This window comes from Corvus brachyrhynchos, unplaced genomic scaffold (genome assembly GCF_000691975.1).
Source record: "Corvus brachyrhynchos isolate BGI_N302 unplaced genomic scaffold, ASM69197v1 scaffold14, whole genome shotgun sequence".
In the NCBI taxonomy this organism is placed as follows: Eukaryota; Metazoa; Chordata; class Aves; order Passeriformes; family Corvidae; genus Corvus; species Corvus brachyrhynchos.
This window is the reverse complement of record NW_008239110.1, coordinates 177,151-195,435: the sequence shown is the minus strand read 5'-3', so window position 1 is coordinate 195,435 and position 18,285 is coordinate 177,151. Positions and strand designations below refer to the sequence as shown.

The 18,285-nt window shown below is 35.5% G+C and overlaps 1 protein-coding gene across 7 annotated transcripts in view; it reads left to right on the top strand.

Moving 5' to 3' along the window:
• EPHA7 (EPH receptor A7) overlaps positions 1 to 18,285 on the top strand; it is a 202,245-nt gene that overhangs the window by 108,978 nt on the left and 74,982 nt on the right. For all 7 annotated transcript variants that reach the window (XM_017739527.1, XM_017739524.1, XM_008637722.2 and 4 more), the window contains exons 6-7: positions 10,199 to 10,323; positions 13,876 to 14,044. In XM_017739527.1, the coding sequence (XP_017595016.1) occupies positions 10,199 to 10,323; positions 13,876 to 14,044 (294 nt within the window). The remainder of the gene's footprint in view (positions 1 to 10,198; positions 10,324 to 13,875; positions 14,045 to 18,285) is intronic.

Sequence of the window (18,285 nt, the reverse complement as noted above, 5' to 3'; positions counted from 1 at the left end):
TCTTTTTGGATCTTTCCAATGCAGTTACCTCTCTGTCACAGGGAGCAAACCTACTGGGGGGAACTTAAGCACTTAATTGATGTATGCTGTATTCACCTAAAGGGGAGGTGCACCCAAGTGCCTAAGTTAGATTGGCTGTATCCCATCTAGAATTACTCCTGAAAAAAACAGTAAAGACCATTCTCTATGAAATTGGCAAATCAGTTGTAATCTTTTTGTTAAAAAAATATAAAAAAATTGTAGGAAATTAATGATGTAGCTATGTTGCATAATCAGTTGTGGTAATTACATTTTTAATTACTTTACCCTTAGGACCTGGTTCTGATCTTGTTTCCATTGGTATAAGGCAAGGATAACTTAGATAAAATCAATGCAGCTAAAGTAAAATAAAATTGATGAGAAGTCAGAATTGAGCCCTAAATGGTATGCTAAAAGTGGAACTAATCAGAAAGCTAAATGGGTTTATAATTTGTGCAATTGACATTTTCGTAATCTAAATCTCCAAGAAGTTAACCTTTGGATACAGAACTTAACTTTCCTTTAGAGTCTCATAGCATTCAGGGAAGTAAAGCCACTAGAAAGCCTGTAAAAAAAAAAAGATGATTCTCTACAGCTTTTAAAACCACAGAGTAAATTCTTTCATTAAATGATTGATGTGTTTCCAGCTTAATAAATTTCTGCATCAGACAAGTCTTTTTGCAAAGTTTTCCGGTGAGCAGAACCTGGAGAAGTGTTGAACCATAGCATGTTCTCAAATAACAACAACAACAAAAAAATCCCCCCAAATCCAAAGTTGCTTTAAGCAATAAGGAGTTTTAGGAACTAATGTCTACTCAAAGGGAAGAGCATTTAAGATATTTTTGAAATTATGTACAGAGTTTACTTTTTGTGTAATAGATGGTAGGGATACATATTTTAAAAATCATGACAGTTTACAATATGTAGTTGCATAAGTCCTATAAATGTATTACAAGTTATAATATTTTTGGTGTAAAAAAAGAAAACATAAAAATATTAAAGATATTTTCATACAAAATTTGTGAGCTGTTTTTAAGTAAATTTAATTTGCACATTATGTCTAAAATAGTTCTGTTGAATAGTCAGATGTTAGTTTATGTTGTATATTCAAATCAATCAAATAGTTTTACTTTGCAAAATACATTCCCCCAAAGATAAGGGGTTTTCCTTCTGCTTTTGCACAAGAGTAGTTTTTTAACAGCTTGTGCAAACATCCAAAATTACTCCATTTGGGACAATCAATGTTGTATCAAATGGATTTTTTCTCAGTTGTCAGAATGTACGTGAATTTTTGTACATCAAGGGAAATTTTGAATATTCTGTTTGTGTCTGTGGCAGTTCTCCACAGTGGTGACCTCACTCTGGCCAGTGAAACTGCTTCTTCTACGAGTCCTGACCTAGGGAATCATGGACTGACTGCTGTGCCTGACCTTCTTCTCATGGACATGACTTTCCCTCCTGTGCATAGTCACTAACTTCAGGCTTACTGCTTCTGATATTTATCACTGTAGCAGAGATTCCCTGACAGACATTTATCCATCTTCTTAAATTCTAGAGATTTACTGTTCTTTGGGAGAAAAACAGCTCATAATATGAAAGAGAATGCAAACTGTTCTTGCATGGAGTTCTTCCTGTATTCCTTGTGAATACTACCCATGCTGCTTTCAGAGATATGCCCATTGTTAGCAGTGCCATTATGATGCATTTCACAGGAATTTGGAAGGCTGGAACAGAAGTTGTTACACATTTGAGGAATGTTAGTAATATTTTTTTTCCCCACAGAACAATTATGTCTTTGGAAGCGTCAGTTTGATCAAACTGTGATAATTATTGTTTTGTGCTGACATCTTTATGGAATATTTATATGCTTTTCTGTTAATACTTGATCAACTGTTTTTAATTTTTTTGGCATGGCACTTTGTTTCCAGATTTTGGTTGCTATGTCTGGAACAAAATGCTTTTTTTTATTTGGCTGGAATTCACTCAATTGTGTCTTGGACATCTTACACTAAATAAATATAATCTTACTACCCTATAAGCCTCCAAAGCCACAATTCTAAATCACCTCATACACTTCTCTAAAAGTAAAAATTGCTTTTGCTGAAGTCAAACTAGAATAGCAAACTTAGCTATACAGTAGCAATAAGAATATATTTAAGGGGGTTTTGTTGTTATTTTTTTTCCCCCATGTGTAGCATCCTTGAAGCTGACATCTATTTGTGACTGAATAGATGACAGCATGAAATTCAATTACAGCAAACAGTCTCAGTCATTACACCTGTCTGCTTCCAGAGAAAAGCACTTGTAAATTGTTTTTTATTCTTCCGTTCCCTAAAACCTATGTCTGTAATTGACACTTGCCAGCAGAGATGACTGTAGACAGAAGGAGAACATAATGTGTCTGAGTATCCCACCAGGGAAAAGAGTATCCTCATCTTTGGGGAGTTTTGTGGTGTTTTGTTTTCTTTAATGAAGAATAATATCTGTGTGCCAAGGATTTACTGCAAGGCTGGTGGCAGATGTTTCTCTTAAAAAAAAAAAAAAGTTATGAAAGATGAATCGCAAAAGAACACAGGACAAAAGGAAAAGCTAATTAACATAGAAATACTTCTTCTGCAAAGGAAAACAAATGCTTCAGGAGAACTAAAGCCCCTCTCTGTTATTTGTAAGGGTGGTTTGTTACTCTAACACATTTGTAAGAATCAGGTTTGTGCCTGACATGTCAAAACTTATTCGCGAAACAAGAGTTGTGGATATCTTGGGAAATGATGTTGTCACTTGTTACGCAACTCAGCATCCGTTCAGCACTGATTGATGCCCAAGTTGCCAGTTTTCAAAGAAATGAGATGCAGACATAACAGTAATATTTGTACCAAATGTCAGGCAGAAGAAACAGGGGAGTTCATAGAACAGGCCTAGAAGTAGACTGTGAACAGAAAAAAATCAAAACGTGATAGACAAGCTGTCAGCCTGATCTTTCTGAACAGTTTCATTTCTTTCTGGTAGGTTCTTTTTCTTTCTTTTTATTAGTTGCCCTCCCCAGAATTTTGCCAGAGTAGACAGCATACAGAACCAATCCAGCTGCTGAGTTTTGAGTTCAATGAAAGAATTACCAAACCATTATTTTAAATGCATCAGATGTTTAAAAGGTATGGACAATTAGTAAATCACTACATATTTGGTAATAATGCTATTTGAGCATAAGCGTTCTTAAAAATTTGCTCGTGATATTAGGGGAGATCAGAATGTATTTATTGGGTTTTTTCCTCTTGGGTCCCTTCCAACTCAGCATATTTTATGATTCTGTTTTTTGATCTTCAGTGGTATGGTGTTCGGGCAACTACTGCATCTGTTCCTGTTTGTAGATCAGCAAGTATTTTGAGAGTTTCTCAGCCACAAAAGTAATGGCAAAACATGTGATGGAGTAATGCAGTCAAGTATTACTTGACTACCTTTCCTGTTCCCATGTAGTCATGACATCCCCAAGTGGCTCAGAGCAACTGTGTGTGCCTTTGCTGATGGCTTACCCAGCACTGTAAGCACACTGTGTTATATTTATGAGCTGGAAAGTAAAGTGTGTCAGCGAGGAATTTAAAATGGTTTCTCTGTAGGATATTGTTAGTGTAAAATATCTGATTTATTTGGGTCTTTTTTTGAATGCTGCAGCTTGTAAACACAGTGGGGAATTTCTCTGCCATTGATCCAAAGCAATAGGTACTAATGGCATAATACAGTGATACTCAATAACCTTTTATCATGGGCTGCTTTGTCATGTGGAGGCTTAACTGAGGGGAGAGAAATATCACAGTAACAAAACAGAAGATCTTGTGAATTTCTATCAATACACTTAACAATTTTCAGTTTAAGAGTTATCGTAATCTTTTCTGTTATCTTTTGGCATGAATTATCATATAGAATAACATGAAAATTATTGTGCTTATTAGTGTACACATGAAGTGAAATGTAAGCATTTTTTTTCCAAGCTTTTCAAGGACAAGCTGTGGCAGTTTTCTGTCATGACTTTAGTAGCACTCAAGTTAGTGCTATTTAACAGTGCTGTGAAATTTTTAATAATTTGCATAATTAACTTAATAAACAGTTTATTTTTTTTCCTTTATTGCAAAACGCTTTTGTATCTTTCTAAGAAACAGAATATATAAGTAAGGGAAATATCTATACAGTAAAGTGTTAAAATTTGCCCAGTACCCTCAAGCCTGATCAAGGTTTGGTTTTGACTGACCTCTTTTTACATCAGACAGCTCCTTAGAAGTAAGCAAGGGCATGTGTCCTGAAGCAAGGGAGGGCATGTGTGCTGAGGTATCCTGTTTCAGACCAGCACAAAAACCAGTGTGGTGCTACATGCTGACCCCCAGACCCCTGACAGCAGCAGCTGCAATTCCTCAAGGTGTATAATCTGTTTGCCTTCCACTCTTATTTAGTAATTTTGGCAATTCTGATGCCTAAGTTTCCCTTGAGAGCAAACCAGAACATGGTTGGAGGCCAGGTTATGACTTCACTTATACTCTTGCTCTTGGGAGCAAATCAGTGCAAAAGCCAGGACAGAAAGGTGCCCTTGGGGTAATCTGGGTGCAGGACTGTAATGGAGTATGAAGAGTTTTGTATTCTCTTCCTGAACAACCATTTAAGATCTAACAACAGTAAAATTTTCTGCTACTATTTTCATATATATCTATATACACATACATGGGTTCATTTTACATTTGTTATTGGTAAAATGCCAGATTACAGTCTCACTTAAAATAGATGTAGAGCCAAAACAACTCTGTTATCCAAAGATTTCTGCCGAAAAAGGAGGCAGCAAAGACATCTTAAAAAGAAATAACAGAGTAGGTTATAACCATTGGGATGTCAATATCCCCATCTTTCTATGTTTTGCATCTGTTAGCAATGTCCCCTTCAGGCTCACTACTCAAAACACCCCTCAACTGCTGTAGAACACTGTTGCAGAAAAATGGTTTATGTCACGTAAAACTTATATTGGGCCTTTAGATACAGTTTTGCAGGCATGTAAAATTGATCTCATTGCTACTGTAGGAAAAGTTGGTGGTTTTGAATGATTCTTGCATATCTTCATGATATGAAAATTAAAGAGGCCAAAAGCCAAGAGTTTTTGTCCTTTAGGAAGTTCTGTAAGGGTGCTACCAAGGTGCCAGTGTCATTGTTAGACTTCAGAAAGTATAAGAGAAAGCTCAGATTGACTTCAGTACACGATTGCTGTTGTAAGATAAGGAAATCCAAAAAAAAGGTTAAGGAAGTCTGATAGCTGATTCATCCTTTAGCATTTGTATGTTAAGTCATGAAACTGGAGTTGCAAGCATAAATTTGGTGGCATTTGTTAATATAGAGTTTAGTCCTGCACAAGGAGCATGTGCTCCTGTTCATTTATGAGATTTTCTGTGTGAAGTGTGACTGCAGGATTGAAACCCTTATTTCTAAGGATTTTAAATGTTTTGTTTCATATACATGAACTACTAAACACCCAGGATACTGCTTCTAAGACACTTTTTAAAAAGTATCAAATTACAAGTGCCCATGACTGATGCTGTTGATGGAATTGAGACACACTCAAGATTCAGGACTTTAAGAAGTCACTGAGAAATGGATAGGTATGTTTCTTTTGCTGAATTATCTTTTTTCAGTAAAAAGATATTTACATCTGATTTTGTGCTAGCAATTTGTGCATTATGCCTAATTCCTCTTATATATGAAAGTCCATATTCACATATATTAAATTTTCAGGTTTTATTGGGGAGGTTTTTTTGCTCAGCATTTTTGTTTGGTTGGTTTTTGTTTGTTTGGGGGTTTTCTGTTGTTTTGCTTTGGTTTTTTTGGTGGTGGTGGTGTGTTCTGATACACCTCTCTTTGTCTTCTGGAAAGCACACTATGGATCAAGAAAAATGTTAGTCTTGAGAACCAGAGAATAGCTAAGGATAGAGATTAAAGGCATGAGCAGTATTATGTTACAACATTTTCAGATGACTCTGGACTAAAAGTAGCACTTTCCAAAACAATTGCTACAGTTTTCTGTACCTCAATAATTGCACATATTAATAATGCACCATATGCTTGGCTTAGCAGCATGGATGTAACACGTCAATCTACCAGATGCAATATTCTCTCTGGAGCAGTATATATCCTTGGAATATCCTGCTCTTTTTGTCACCTCAGTTTTAACTTTTTCTATAACTTGATCTGAAAATGATGACCAGCTTGAAATCTATATAACTTGAAGGCTTTATCAGTAAAACCCAGCAGAGTTATATTTCTCAGTGTCTGTGATGTTGAAACCTGGGGAAAATCAATTTTTTCTTTTGCTGAATGGTATATTTGAAGCATTTAAAAAAGGTGAATGAGTGTGCTGAGGGCCTGTCATTCTCAAAGTACTTTCTTATGCAGCATGTGTAGGTACATCTGCCTGTTAGCCCTGAGAGGCTGTGTGTGTTTGATGCATTGGATGTTGTGTCAGCAGGAAGGAGAAAAAAAAGAGATGAGGTATATCAGAAAGAAAGTTGATAGCAAATGGTGTTTTGAACAGCCTGTATCCCCCTGTGTAATATATTATGGAAATAATGATTCTGTCAAGTGATGCTTCTTTGTAACCTGAAGTGATATGGTAGGGATTATGCATGCTCAAGTCATTCAGGACTGGGTACTTAGTTGTCTAGAAATGCTGTAAGAAGTGTCGTTGTCATGAAAGACTTCGTTAGAGGTGCAGTGGCAAGAAGTAGATTACTAGAAAAAAAAAACCCTGAAGTAGTTTATTATTATTGCTATTATTATTATTATCATTATTGGTTTAGCTAGAAATGAGAACAAAAATGTTATTTTTAATCCTGTTTTTATAGAGTTTTTGTTTTTTTTTTCCTGATAATTTAATTCCCTAGTTTATCTTGTATGTAAGGATGAATTGTATTCTTTAACTCATTTTCAAGCTTGCTCAAATATAGTTGTTTCAAAACCATAAAAAGTTGTTAATTAATTAGCATAGATAGGCAATGAGAAATTGGCTAAACCTTTAAAAGGAGGTTTCAGGAAGCCAGAACAAAAAAAAAACCATGAATGTAAAACCATCTGTAAAAAAGCCACAGAGAGAATAAAGAGGAAATTATTATACTAGAATAAAGAACAAAATGCTTCTGACCTGTACACTCTCATTAAGCAGAGATAAGAGATGCAGCCCAAAAGGCAGGATAAAGATAGCCTACCCTCTCACATCAATGGATTGGCTTATGTGGCTGCTCTAGTTTGAAGAGATTTCCGTGCAGTGAAAACAAACTGGTGTTCCTTGCCAGAGGAGGATACTCTGGCTTCAGTCAATTTAATGATTGCCTTCTTCCCCTGAAAAACATGGGAACCCAAAAAAAGGTTAGGTAGCATACTGCATTTTAGGAATCTCATGTGGTATGGGAATTATATGCAACATAATTGTCTTCAGAGCTGCCAACATACGCAAGGTTGGACTGTAGGTTTGGACTTCCTCTTCTTCCTCGTGTGGTTCTTCTAACAATCAAAAGTAGCACAGCTGTTTTAGTTTTGGGTGCAGAAAATCCAAAACAAGAACAAACTACCAGAAACCCCCCACACAAACCCCAAACCAAACCATTTTGAATGCTGACTTGCAATGTTGATAAATCACTGGGATTTTAATTGGAATGGAAATTCTTTAAGAATGGAATATGCCTGTTTGTGATGTGCTTTGTACAGGTCTTAAGTAGGAATGTCACAGTGCATTTTATTTCCCCAAATAAAATCTTCCCCCTCTCTCAGTCCCTCCTCCTTTGCATTCCTGTTCCTTCCCCATGTACACAGAATTAACTAATATCAAGTTCATTTGGCGTCACTGCTTTAAGAAAAATGAATGCTGTGGCCAATGGAATGAAAAAATTTGATAAGCAAAAACAAAAAGCAGGAAACAAAAAGTGGAGAACAAATTCCAGTGACCTAGGTAATATAAAATTGTTCCATGATAAATACCAACATTAACAATTTTGGACATCTGAAAATGTAAGATTAGCAATCTGAAAAATATTTATCTGGATGAGTTAGAAAATAATACATGAAAAATAATGACCTCTCTGAAATTCATTCAGGATGCAGAACTACTCATTTAGGCAAAGAAGACAACTAGTTAATCATGTCAAAGAAAACTAGACAGTAAATTAGTTTGCTGCATTCTGGAGTCCCAGCTATGAAAAAGAATATATTTCACTAATTAAAGAGTGAAAATACTCTAAGCTTTTAGAAAGAGAATGCAAGGAGACTGATCCTGGTTTTGTGCAGCAACCCATGGTGTTTGTCTGATACAATTTTATGATTTTATCAGTTAGGCAGCCTAGATTAAGAGATCTTCAACTTTGATTGTATTGATTATATACAGCATAGTAGTTCATAATGAAAATTATCACGCATGGCTTCAATCCCTAGTTTTAATGGATTCTTGGAGCCTCTAATGAAAAGTAAACAAATTTAATTTAAAAACCTACATGAATGTACATTTTATAATTTTAAAAAACCCCTAGAAACTTCAAAATTGCAGTAAGAAGTTAACAATCCAACTTAATGTTTAGAGGGTTATTTTCTTGATTCTGCTCCAGGTATTTTAATTTTATCATTATGTTTTTATACTTAATGATACAGGAGTGTGCATTCTAGATGTTTTATGTTATTTTAAAAAACTAAAGAAAGTGAAGGTCACCTTGTTACTTGGGGTAAGAATTGTGTTTTATCTGAAGAGTTTACATGTTTTTACATACTAAAAGCTTTATACACAGTTCCGAAATAAGGTGGTGGTTTTTTACCTGAAATATTTAAACTTTTCAGGTTTTTTAAACAAAAAATTCAGAAAATAATCACAATTAGATTCTGTGTTAGAAAAAGATATACATAAATTTATCTCTAATTTAATATCTTTAAAATTATTTCTAGTATATTATTTCTAATAAATTTATCTCAGACCCCTTTCCTGTGTCTAAGTCTGCTCCAAGACCAAGTCCTTATACATGTAAATATCATTTAGCTTTTTACTGTAGGGGGCTGAAGGTCAGGTCCTCTCTTTCTTTGTCTTTTGCATGACCAAAATTGATTTCCATTAAAATGATTGAGAACAAGATCAAGTTCTGCATGGTTCCAATACCATAGTTGTTTTTCGAAGTGCTATAGTTTTACAGGACTTTTGTTCTATATTCAGTGTGCATGTGAGGAAGACTGTGGTGTTTGGCCTCCTTTGATGGTGCACATCAGCAAAATACCTGCTGTCTTTTTCATTAGAGATAAGTTGAGAAAGTGAGTTATTTTTTCAGTCTCTCACATTTTATTACATTCTCTCTTAAACATTTTTATATGAGAGTCAATGTCTCTATAATGCTTTTATATTGGGTTTGGGGGTTTTTATTTTCAAAAGCTCCTTGTTTGTGGGTGATGTTTATTAGGAAACTCAGTGTATGTACCTGTGCATGCATGAAGCATGCATGTATTTTTATCTCTGTAGACTGAGGTGGAGGGAGACAGTGTCCCCTTTGTTTCATAAGATCTACTTCTTAAATTGTCTTGCACTTTCAAAAATGCCAAGACCAAATATGGAAACTTCCGCTCTAAAGAGAGAATGTCCTGGAAAGGTTTGAACTAATGTAAAAGAGTGGGCTTAGTCTCTTAACAAAGTTGTTTTCATCACCGTCATATTGTAATCAGATACTGTGAGAGATTATTTCTAAGCAGAATTGGAATTAGTCATATCAAGTCAGCCTAAAATGTGATTTTGTTTCTAAAAGATTATTTTTATTTTTATGTGCATTTCAGAAACATATGCAATAAATATTTAGACTCTGAATTTACTACACATCAATCTAAAAATTTGATTTGCTATCATCATCAGAATTAATTTGCTTAATTGTTTTTCCTATCCCATCAATCTCAGTTTTGCACTAACTCAAACAATGACACCTTTTGCTGTTTGCACTTTAGTTTGATTTCTGTTCTAAGGTTATGAACAGTAATAGGGTCCTGCTTGAATATTCATTAGCTTTGAATTGTGAGCTATGAAAAGGTGCTTTCTTTTACCTTAATGAAAGTGGCTCAGCATGGGGTGGATCAGTAATGACATTTTATTTTTGGCATCCAACAAATTTGCTTTTTTATTTATTGACACATCTTGTCCAAACAGCTCCCTCACAAGTTAGTGGCGTAATGAAAGAAAGAGTGCTGCAGAGGAGCGTGGAGCTTTCCTGGCAGGAACCAGAACATCCCAATGGAGTCATTACTGAATATGAAATCAAGTATTATGAGAAAGTAAGTGCTAAGATTATCTGTAATGTGCAACAATGTGTTGTTTGCTTTATGTTGGCTTGCTGCATTGTGGAACAGTGTTAAAGTCATCAGCTATCAACTACCCCGTCTCTCCAAAGTCAGTGATTTTGCTTGTTTTTAATAACTAGCTAAATTCTGCAATTATTATTGCTATCATGCGTCTTGTATATTGTATTTTGGCATACTAAAAGTGAAATATACACTTGAAATCTGCCTTTGTTTCCTTTTTTTTTTTTATTGTTAAGTTGTACCATTATATTGCTGTTTTCTCATCTTTTCTGCATTTTATTTGAAGCTTGTTTCATTTCCTTCTGCATCAATGTAATTCTAGCCTTGAGATGATGTATCAAGTACAACTCTTGACTGCATTTTTTATTTCCTTATGAGCTGGGCAGCTTCTACTTGATGTCTGAAAATTTTCAAAACACTTCCTACAGTTTTAGGAAAAAAAATTTTCCTTATTTGTCCTTTTAAAAACGACCAGCACTGTGAAATTTATTTTTCACTTGTTCTCTCAACACAATAATGAATTGAAGGCTGCTTTTCAATAGTAGATGAAGTGATCTCTGTTTCTGGTAGAGTGAAATTGCAATCTTACTGATGTCAGTTGGAGTTTTGCCATTCATTTCAGCATGTCTAGGGCTTCATTCATGATACCTTTGAAGTACTGCAGAATAAAAAAATTCTGACAACCGTAAGCTGGATGAAAGCAGAGTGAAGGCAGGTTGTACAGCTCTGTGTTTGTCATGGGACCCACACTAAGTTTGACTCCTCCAGATTCCCTGGGAAATTTACTGCATAACATAACATACTCCTAATTTTTATAAAATCTTCCGTGAGAAAAAAGAAAGAATTAAAACGAAAAAAAAAGATAAAGGATCTCCTTTGTGATCACTCATGAAGACATTTCTGCAAGCAAGGTAACAGTACCCCTGTATCAAAAAGAGCATGTCAGCTTAATAGGTAACACAGAATTAGGTAAATTCAGACCAGATTGGATCTAATATCAAGTGTCATATTTAATTTTCAGTGCTGAATAACACAAATATACTTATCAAAAGTTCTTTATATGATTTGGGAAAGGAATAAAATTTTTATTTTTTGATGCTAACTTCCAGTTTAAGTTGTTCACTCTAGTGATTCTTATAACAAAATCTAGCAGATAGGTACAGATAGCTAAACAGTTCCTCGGAGGAAATTTTACTAATTTTAGCAGGTAATTTTTGTTCCTCCAGCATGTGTGTGTACATACACACACAAATAAAGTCCAAGTATTTTTAAAAATTTACATATTTACCAAGGGCAAAAGTGTGCTCTACACCAAAAAAAAAAAAAAAAAAAAAAAAAAAAAAAAAAAGAGGAAAGAAATTGAGCACCAAAAACCTTGGATTTTTTAGTGTGCAGAGCAGTTTCTAATCTGTTCAAATAAAACAAATAATTTAAATGGGTAGCGTAAAATGACAGAAAAATGACCAAGATACCCAGCTTTTCATATGATAGCTTTTAGAATGTGGTTTTTATTATTTTCCCTATAAACTCATGCAACTTTAAATAACCAGCAGAATCTCCTTGCCAGTTTTCTACATTTGTGAAGAGAAAAACTGATGTAAAAGTTCTTTTGTAATGGAAGGAGATCTTCCAGTATTATACTTACTACAGTGAAATTAATAAAAGAGAATAAAAAGCTCATTCTAACAGTCACAGATAAACTGGACTCTATATCTTTAACTGAGGAAATTTTTGCATAAATACTTAAATGCTTGTTTTCCTTCCAAAAAAATGCATTTCAGCTTTAGAATTACTTCATAATTTTCTTGCTCAGAATGAGAGAGGCTGTTTAAGTTTTGTTCCACTAGTTTAAAAGAAAAAAAAATGAAAGGATTTGAACTTTCAGCTCCTTTTAGAGCCAAATTAAATCAAACATTTTTGTCGTTCTGAAATACTCTGATATGTGGTTTTTTCACCTCTCACTTCTGGCTAGGGCTGGAATGGAAACTGCCTGAAATCTCCAAAGTAAGTCTGTCCTCTGAGATTTCTAACACAGGTTATTTTTATTTCTTTGTTATTTATTTATTTTTGAATACAAGGACTGCTGGCAATTCAAATAAGCCTCGTTTATGCATCAAAACCCAAACTGAAATTCCACTGTGGCTTACAGTCCTGAACCTGACTGTTTATGGTTTCCTTACACTTGTTTCTCGTCTCTCGAGCATTCCTGTTCTTTCTCACATACCAACATACATTCCACCATGGTCCTCACTTACAGATGATTTAAATTCTCTTGGAGAAGATATGGAAAATTGTTGCTAGCCAAGACAGTGAGCTTGCTCAAATAACAGACTGGGCAGGAACCAGGAGAAGCCCTTACTGAATCTGAGAAAAGAAACCGTGTATGTTCTGTATAGCCCTGTATTTCAGCAAAAGCCTTTGTTACTTTACTGTCGGCTAAGGGGAAGGCTCTCCATCACTTTTAGCTGGTGAAGTATTATTGAAATGAGTTACAGATTTATTCCTTCCCTCTGTATCCGTCTCATTAGCACTGCTGCGTACGGCTCATGCTTCTCTGGTCATGTGGTGCATTCAGATGGTTGGTTAATTCATCTCTTCTGCCCTTCAAATCAGGGTTGCATCTGCCACCAAAAATCAACAGGGCTTCACATATCTATGCTGAAAGATAATCTGTGTCAGTAAATGTGATGAATAAGTAGAGCTTTTTGAATACTCTAATGATCTGTGATACAGCTTTTGTACTATTTGAAAGTGAGTTATTACTCATAGGGTTTGTAATCTTACAGCTTCAAATTTGTGGAGTGTCATACTGAGCTTCTTTCCCTGGGTTCTCCTTTATGCCATAGAGTCTAAAACTGAGAAAAGACTAAAAGCCAGAGATAAAAATCTGAAGTGAAAACTGAGTTAAGGACCTCAGAAATTATGCAAAATCCAGCCAATTATACATTGGCGATATTATATTTTTTAGAGGTGTTGGAAGGGTAGAATGTCAAAGTAATGATGTCAGTCAGAGTTTTGCCATCCATTTCATAATGTCTGACTTCATTCATGATAACTTTTAAGTACTCTAGAAATAAAGAAATTCTGACAGCTGTAAACTGAATTAATGCAGAATGAAGGCAGGTTGTGCGGCTCTGTGTTTGTCATGTTCTGACCATGAGAGAACAAATTTCCCAGTCCTTGAACTGTTTAGACTCCACAGATTCCCCTGGAAGCTGTGGTTATTTCTCATCAAAATTTCACAAAATTTAATCAGAGCTAGAAAAGCAATCATTTTTTGTTTGGATGTTTTATGAATAACAACATGAGCATCCCATTTGAATTTTATGTTACACTTAGAGCTCTTCATTGCATTGACAATGTTTTGTAATACTCCACAGAGTATGCTTTATTTTTGTTGTTGGGGGAAAAGAGCATTCAGCAAATTGAAATAAACTACCCACGCTGGCTGTCAGTTGCTGTTGTGCAATCATGATAAAATCTCATCTGTAAATGTCATTTAATCCTTTGTCTTATTGTTTCCAGGATCAAAGGGAGAGGACCTATTCAACAGTGAAAACCAAGTCCACTTCAGCTTCTATTAATAATCTAAAGCCAGGAACAGTGTATGTTTTCCAGATTCGTGCTTTTACTGCTGCTGGTTATGGAAATTACAGCCCCAGACTGGATGTTGCCACACTGGAAGAAGCCACAGGTAAGGAATTAGGTTTACAGGAAATTAACCCTTTCTGTAGAGGTAGTAAGTAAGCAAGAAAGGACAGAGTCATAAGCAATATAATTACAATTAGAAAGAATTTGGTTCTACAAGGAGGTGGATTTTGTCTTTGTCTTTTGAAGGATGAGCTTCCATAATTTGTTTTACCATAGAAATGACAATTAGTCCTATAATTGGCTGGAGGAGATTTGTTACATATTAGGTTCTTCTCCTTTGCTGTCCTTCTAATACACAAAGACTTTTTTTTTTTTCCCATAAAAGAAGTGAGTAGTGGTGAGCTGAATAACTCAACTAGATTCTTCTGTAACTGGAGAGAAAAGGGAGGAGGAAATTTCAACCCACAGAGACTTCTCCAGGCCATTTTTTTCCATTTGATTTTCTGAAAAAAACCCAAACTTGATCATTTTATGTGTGTGTCTTCAACTGTAAGTCCATCTTTAGTGTCTTTTGAATTCATTGGCAATTTGGTTTAGTAAAGAAATGGGAGGCTCTAAGATACTAAGTTTCTTTCAGGCTCATATAATAAGTTGTAAGCTGTGTAACAAAAAACTTCTTCCGTCAGTGAGACCTGATAGCCCTGAGCTGGCTCACAGGAACTGCGCCCCTGGCAGCTCCACTCCTTTGTTGCAGACCCAAATTTGGTTACCCTGTTTTGGGGCATTTGCTTCACATTGACCTTGACATCAGGTCAGCCAGATTTGGATCTGGGAACATAGGAATACATAGCCTATGAGTTCAAAGGGTATGGATGCCATAGCCTCTCTGCACCCAATGCAGCAGTCCATCTAAGACTGTGTGCAGACACACATTATTGCATCTTATTAGTTGCAGCCAGGTGTCGCCTTGTGGTTATTCCTAAAACGCAGTAGTTAGGTCTTGATTCCACCTTAGTTCCACACAGAATATAAAAACTATAAATAGTGAATAGTACCACATATCTAATAGACATAATTGAAACAGTAATTATCATAATAGCAGCAGTAAGCTGTTATTACTAATATTATTAACTCTGTGTCTAATAGCATACTTCCCATCTGTAGAAAGAATCAGAAGCAGAATCCCCATTTTGCAGAATGGGAACCTGAGGTACAGCCAGAAGCAATTTCTTATTTTGAATGGTTTTCTGGAAAACAAATTAGAAGTCTGTCATAATCTGTCATAAGTTTCTGCTAATTAGATAATTTATTGTCCATAGTGGTTTAAAATTAGTACATCAAAATGTTTCCCCAACATTTCCTTAATTATCTGAGTATTTTTTGCATACTGAATGTAACTGGTAGCTGCTAAGATTAGCAAAGATGATTTCAAAGATAAATGGTTTTGACTGGAGTTTGGTCAACATATGGGAGATTAGGAAAGCCTTTAATAAATGCATCACTGACCACTCTCCTGTACTCCTTTTCTGACTCAGATGATGAAAAAATACATATAAACCACAAAGATGTTTGGCCAAGATGCACAGCAGCTTTTTTTTGTTACAAGACAGCTATGTGCTTTGAGATGCCATGAAAAATGTCCTGCGTTTTCATTAAAGAAATTTTTTAAAGTAGCATGTTTTCCATTATCTTGAGACACCATTATAAAATATAATTTCCAGAAAGGATAAGCATCCACAGTTTCCCATATATGATTTTCAGAAATAATGAAAATACTGGTAAAAAGATAGCAAATTCCATTAAAGTCTTCTAAAATTGTTTTACATTAAAGTTTTTGTTTCATATATTTTATTTGTAGTTTTATCAGAACTTACAGAGTAATCAAATTAGTCATTTGTTAACATTTTAAAGGAAGACCTTTATTGGATTGTTTTTTGGAAATATGCCTCAAGGGAAGTACCATGCAGGTGAACACTAAACCATGTTATGCTACAGTTTAGAGGCTTTGGCTTCTCGTTATTCCAGTGGATTTCTGAAGGCAGCTTTTAAAAATGTCAAAGTATTTTAAGAAAAAAATGCACATACATATATTTATGTAAGAATATATGTAACGACCATCACATTTGGTTAGTCATGTTGCCTAACTGGATTTCTGCTGGCACTTCCACTGGTTGACACTGTTTGGTTGGCACTGTTAGTTAAGTAGATTTTTGTACCATGCCCCATTTTCTGAATTGTGATAGAAACTGTATAGCCACTTTTCAATATTTTAGGAACCATATCCATTATATTAATATTATCTGATATGTAAAATGTACATATATTATACCTGTATTGGATCATACCATACATGTTGAGTATTGCATAGATATTTATGGAAAAATATTAAAAATTATGAAGTAAACATGCTTTATAAAAGCAGACTATTTCTATTCTACATTGTGTTTGCCACAGATCAATCAATGGCTCTGGTCATTGTATTTTTTTGTTGGCTGGCTATTAGAAACAGAAGTTCCTCTGGAAAAACACACAAATCTATAAAAGATCACTTAAGTGTCAATTCTATCTCTTGGTTCACTGAAGTATTTAAAAGTCAAGTTAAGTGATTTGTAGCCTGTGGACCTAAAGATGATCCTCTGCTTTTTGTAACTGAAGTAGATTTTTTCATTTATAGAATCGCAGAATCAATTAGGTTGGAAAAGACCTCTGAGGTCATTGAGTCCAATCTTTGACTTTGTTACAGTTCTCACTCTTAAAGTAGAAGCACTTGACAAAACCTGGCATGAAGTCTTTGCTTTTTCCTTTTTCTACGAATCAGTTTAAATCAAACAAGATTGAAGCAATATGCATGTGTAAAATTGAACTCTAAAGTCTGAAATAACAATATTACAAATTTTTATACAAGGCATAAAGCACAATACTTAAGAAAGTAGTGATTGGCATACATGGATCTAGTTATCATTGAAGATTTCATGGTGAGCTTCACCAAGAATTCTTTTCCAAAGATCGTGCATTTCAGATTGCTTGAGTGAGAAAAGGTTGTTGGAGCAGCAGCACAGCATTTTCAACTGATATCCTTTTTTAAATCTATTCCTCATCCCTACAACCATGTACTTAAAAGCTGGTTTAAATTTAACTCCTTTAAATTAGGCATTGTGCATTGGACGTGCACATCTTATAGCTCAGATCAGGTGTCAGCTGTAGCTGAATGCTCAAGTACCAGCTCCCTGTGTCACCCTCTGAGGCTGAGCACTGTTTGAGCAGAGGTGAGGTGTCCTGGTCCTGATTCCCTGTCATCCCTATTGTGGCATTGCCAGTGACAGGTAGCCATGCATGCACCCTCTGAAAAGACCTTCTCCACCCCAAAATCATTCTTCTAAGAACACTCTAGCATCTTTATTTCTGCCAAGCCACAGGGACCATTCCAGAAGCTGTTTTCTGATTCACCCTTACACCAGCAGACTGAGTTAATCACACAGAAGAGAGAAGCAGCAGAGTACCTGAATGGAGGCAGATGTCTTAGACTGCTGTCACCGAATTTATATCAGACTGTGCCCACAGTCAGGCCCCCCCCACACCTTTTTTTTAAAGATATAAAAATAAATCATACAGTGCATCCCACCTGTCTTACCAGTTGGCCAGTGTACCATGTCCCCAACATTTTCCAGAGCCCAAAAAACATCATCTGCTTGATTCTAGAATGTGCCAGTAGCCAAAATATGTGAGGCAGTTATATAGAGCAACCCACTCACATATGTCAGCCTCCATGCACTCATCTTGGCTATTGGACTAGGTGACAGGCTGGGCTGGGGATTTTTCCAAACTTTCTTGGATAGATGAAGCTTCACACCCTGGCCATTATGACAGGATGCTGCTTCTTCATCACTTCCAAGTGAGGTTTGCACTGAAGTTCAAAGAGAGAAGGGAACAGTTTAAGGAAATGCTGTATTTTGCAGAAGTTTGACATTCCTTAGGATTGTCTGTTTTGATGGCCTAGATATGTTGCAGGAACTGAGTTGAATGACTTATGCCCCTACGCTTCTGCACAAGACAGTCACCACTTATTTCTTAAAAGTTGCACGAGTGGGATATAGGGAAGTCTACAGTAGCATCCTACTGACCTGTGTATCTCAGAAAGTTATAGTTATGCAAAGATAAGCATTCATTCTTTTTAGTTAAAGAGTAATAGTAATAGTGTGATCTTCCTTGCTTGCATTAGAGAGAAGATGGAAAAATTAGAAAGTTTCTTCAGGAAATAAAATTAGAGGGGTGTGTATATGCATGTGTGTGTGATTTGCCTCCAGTGCAGACTATTCTAAATCTGTGTAGTATAACAAGGAGTTT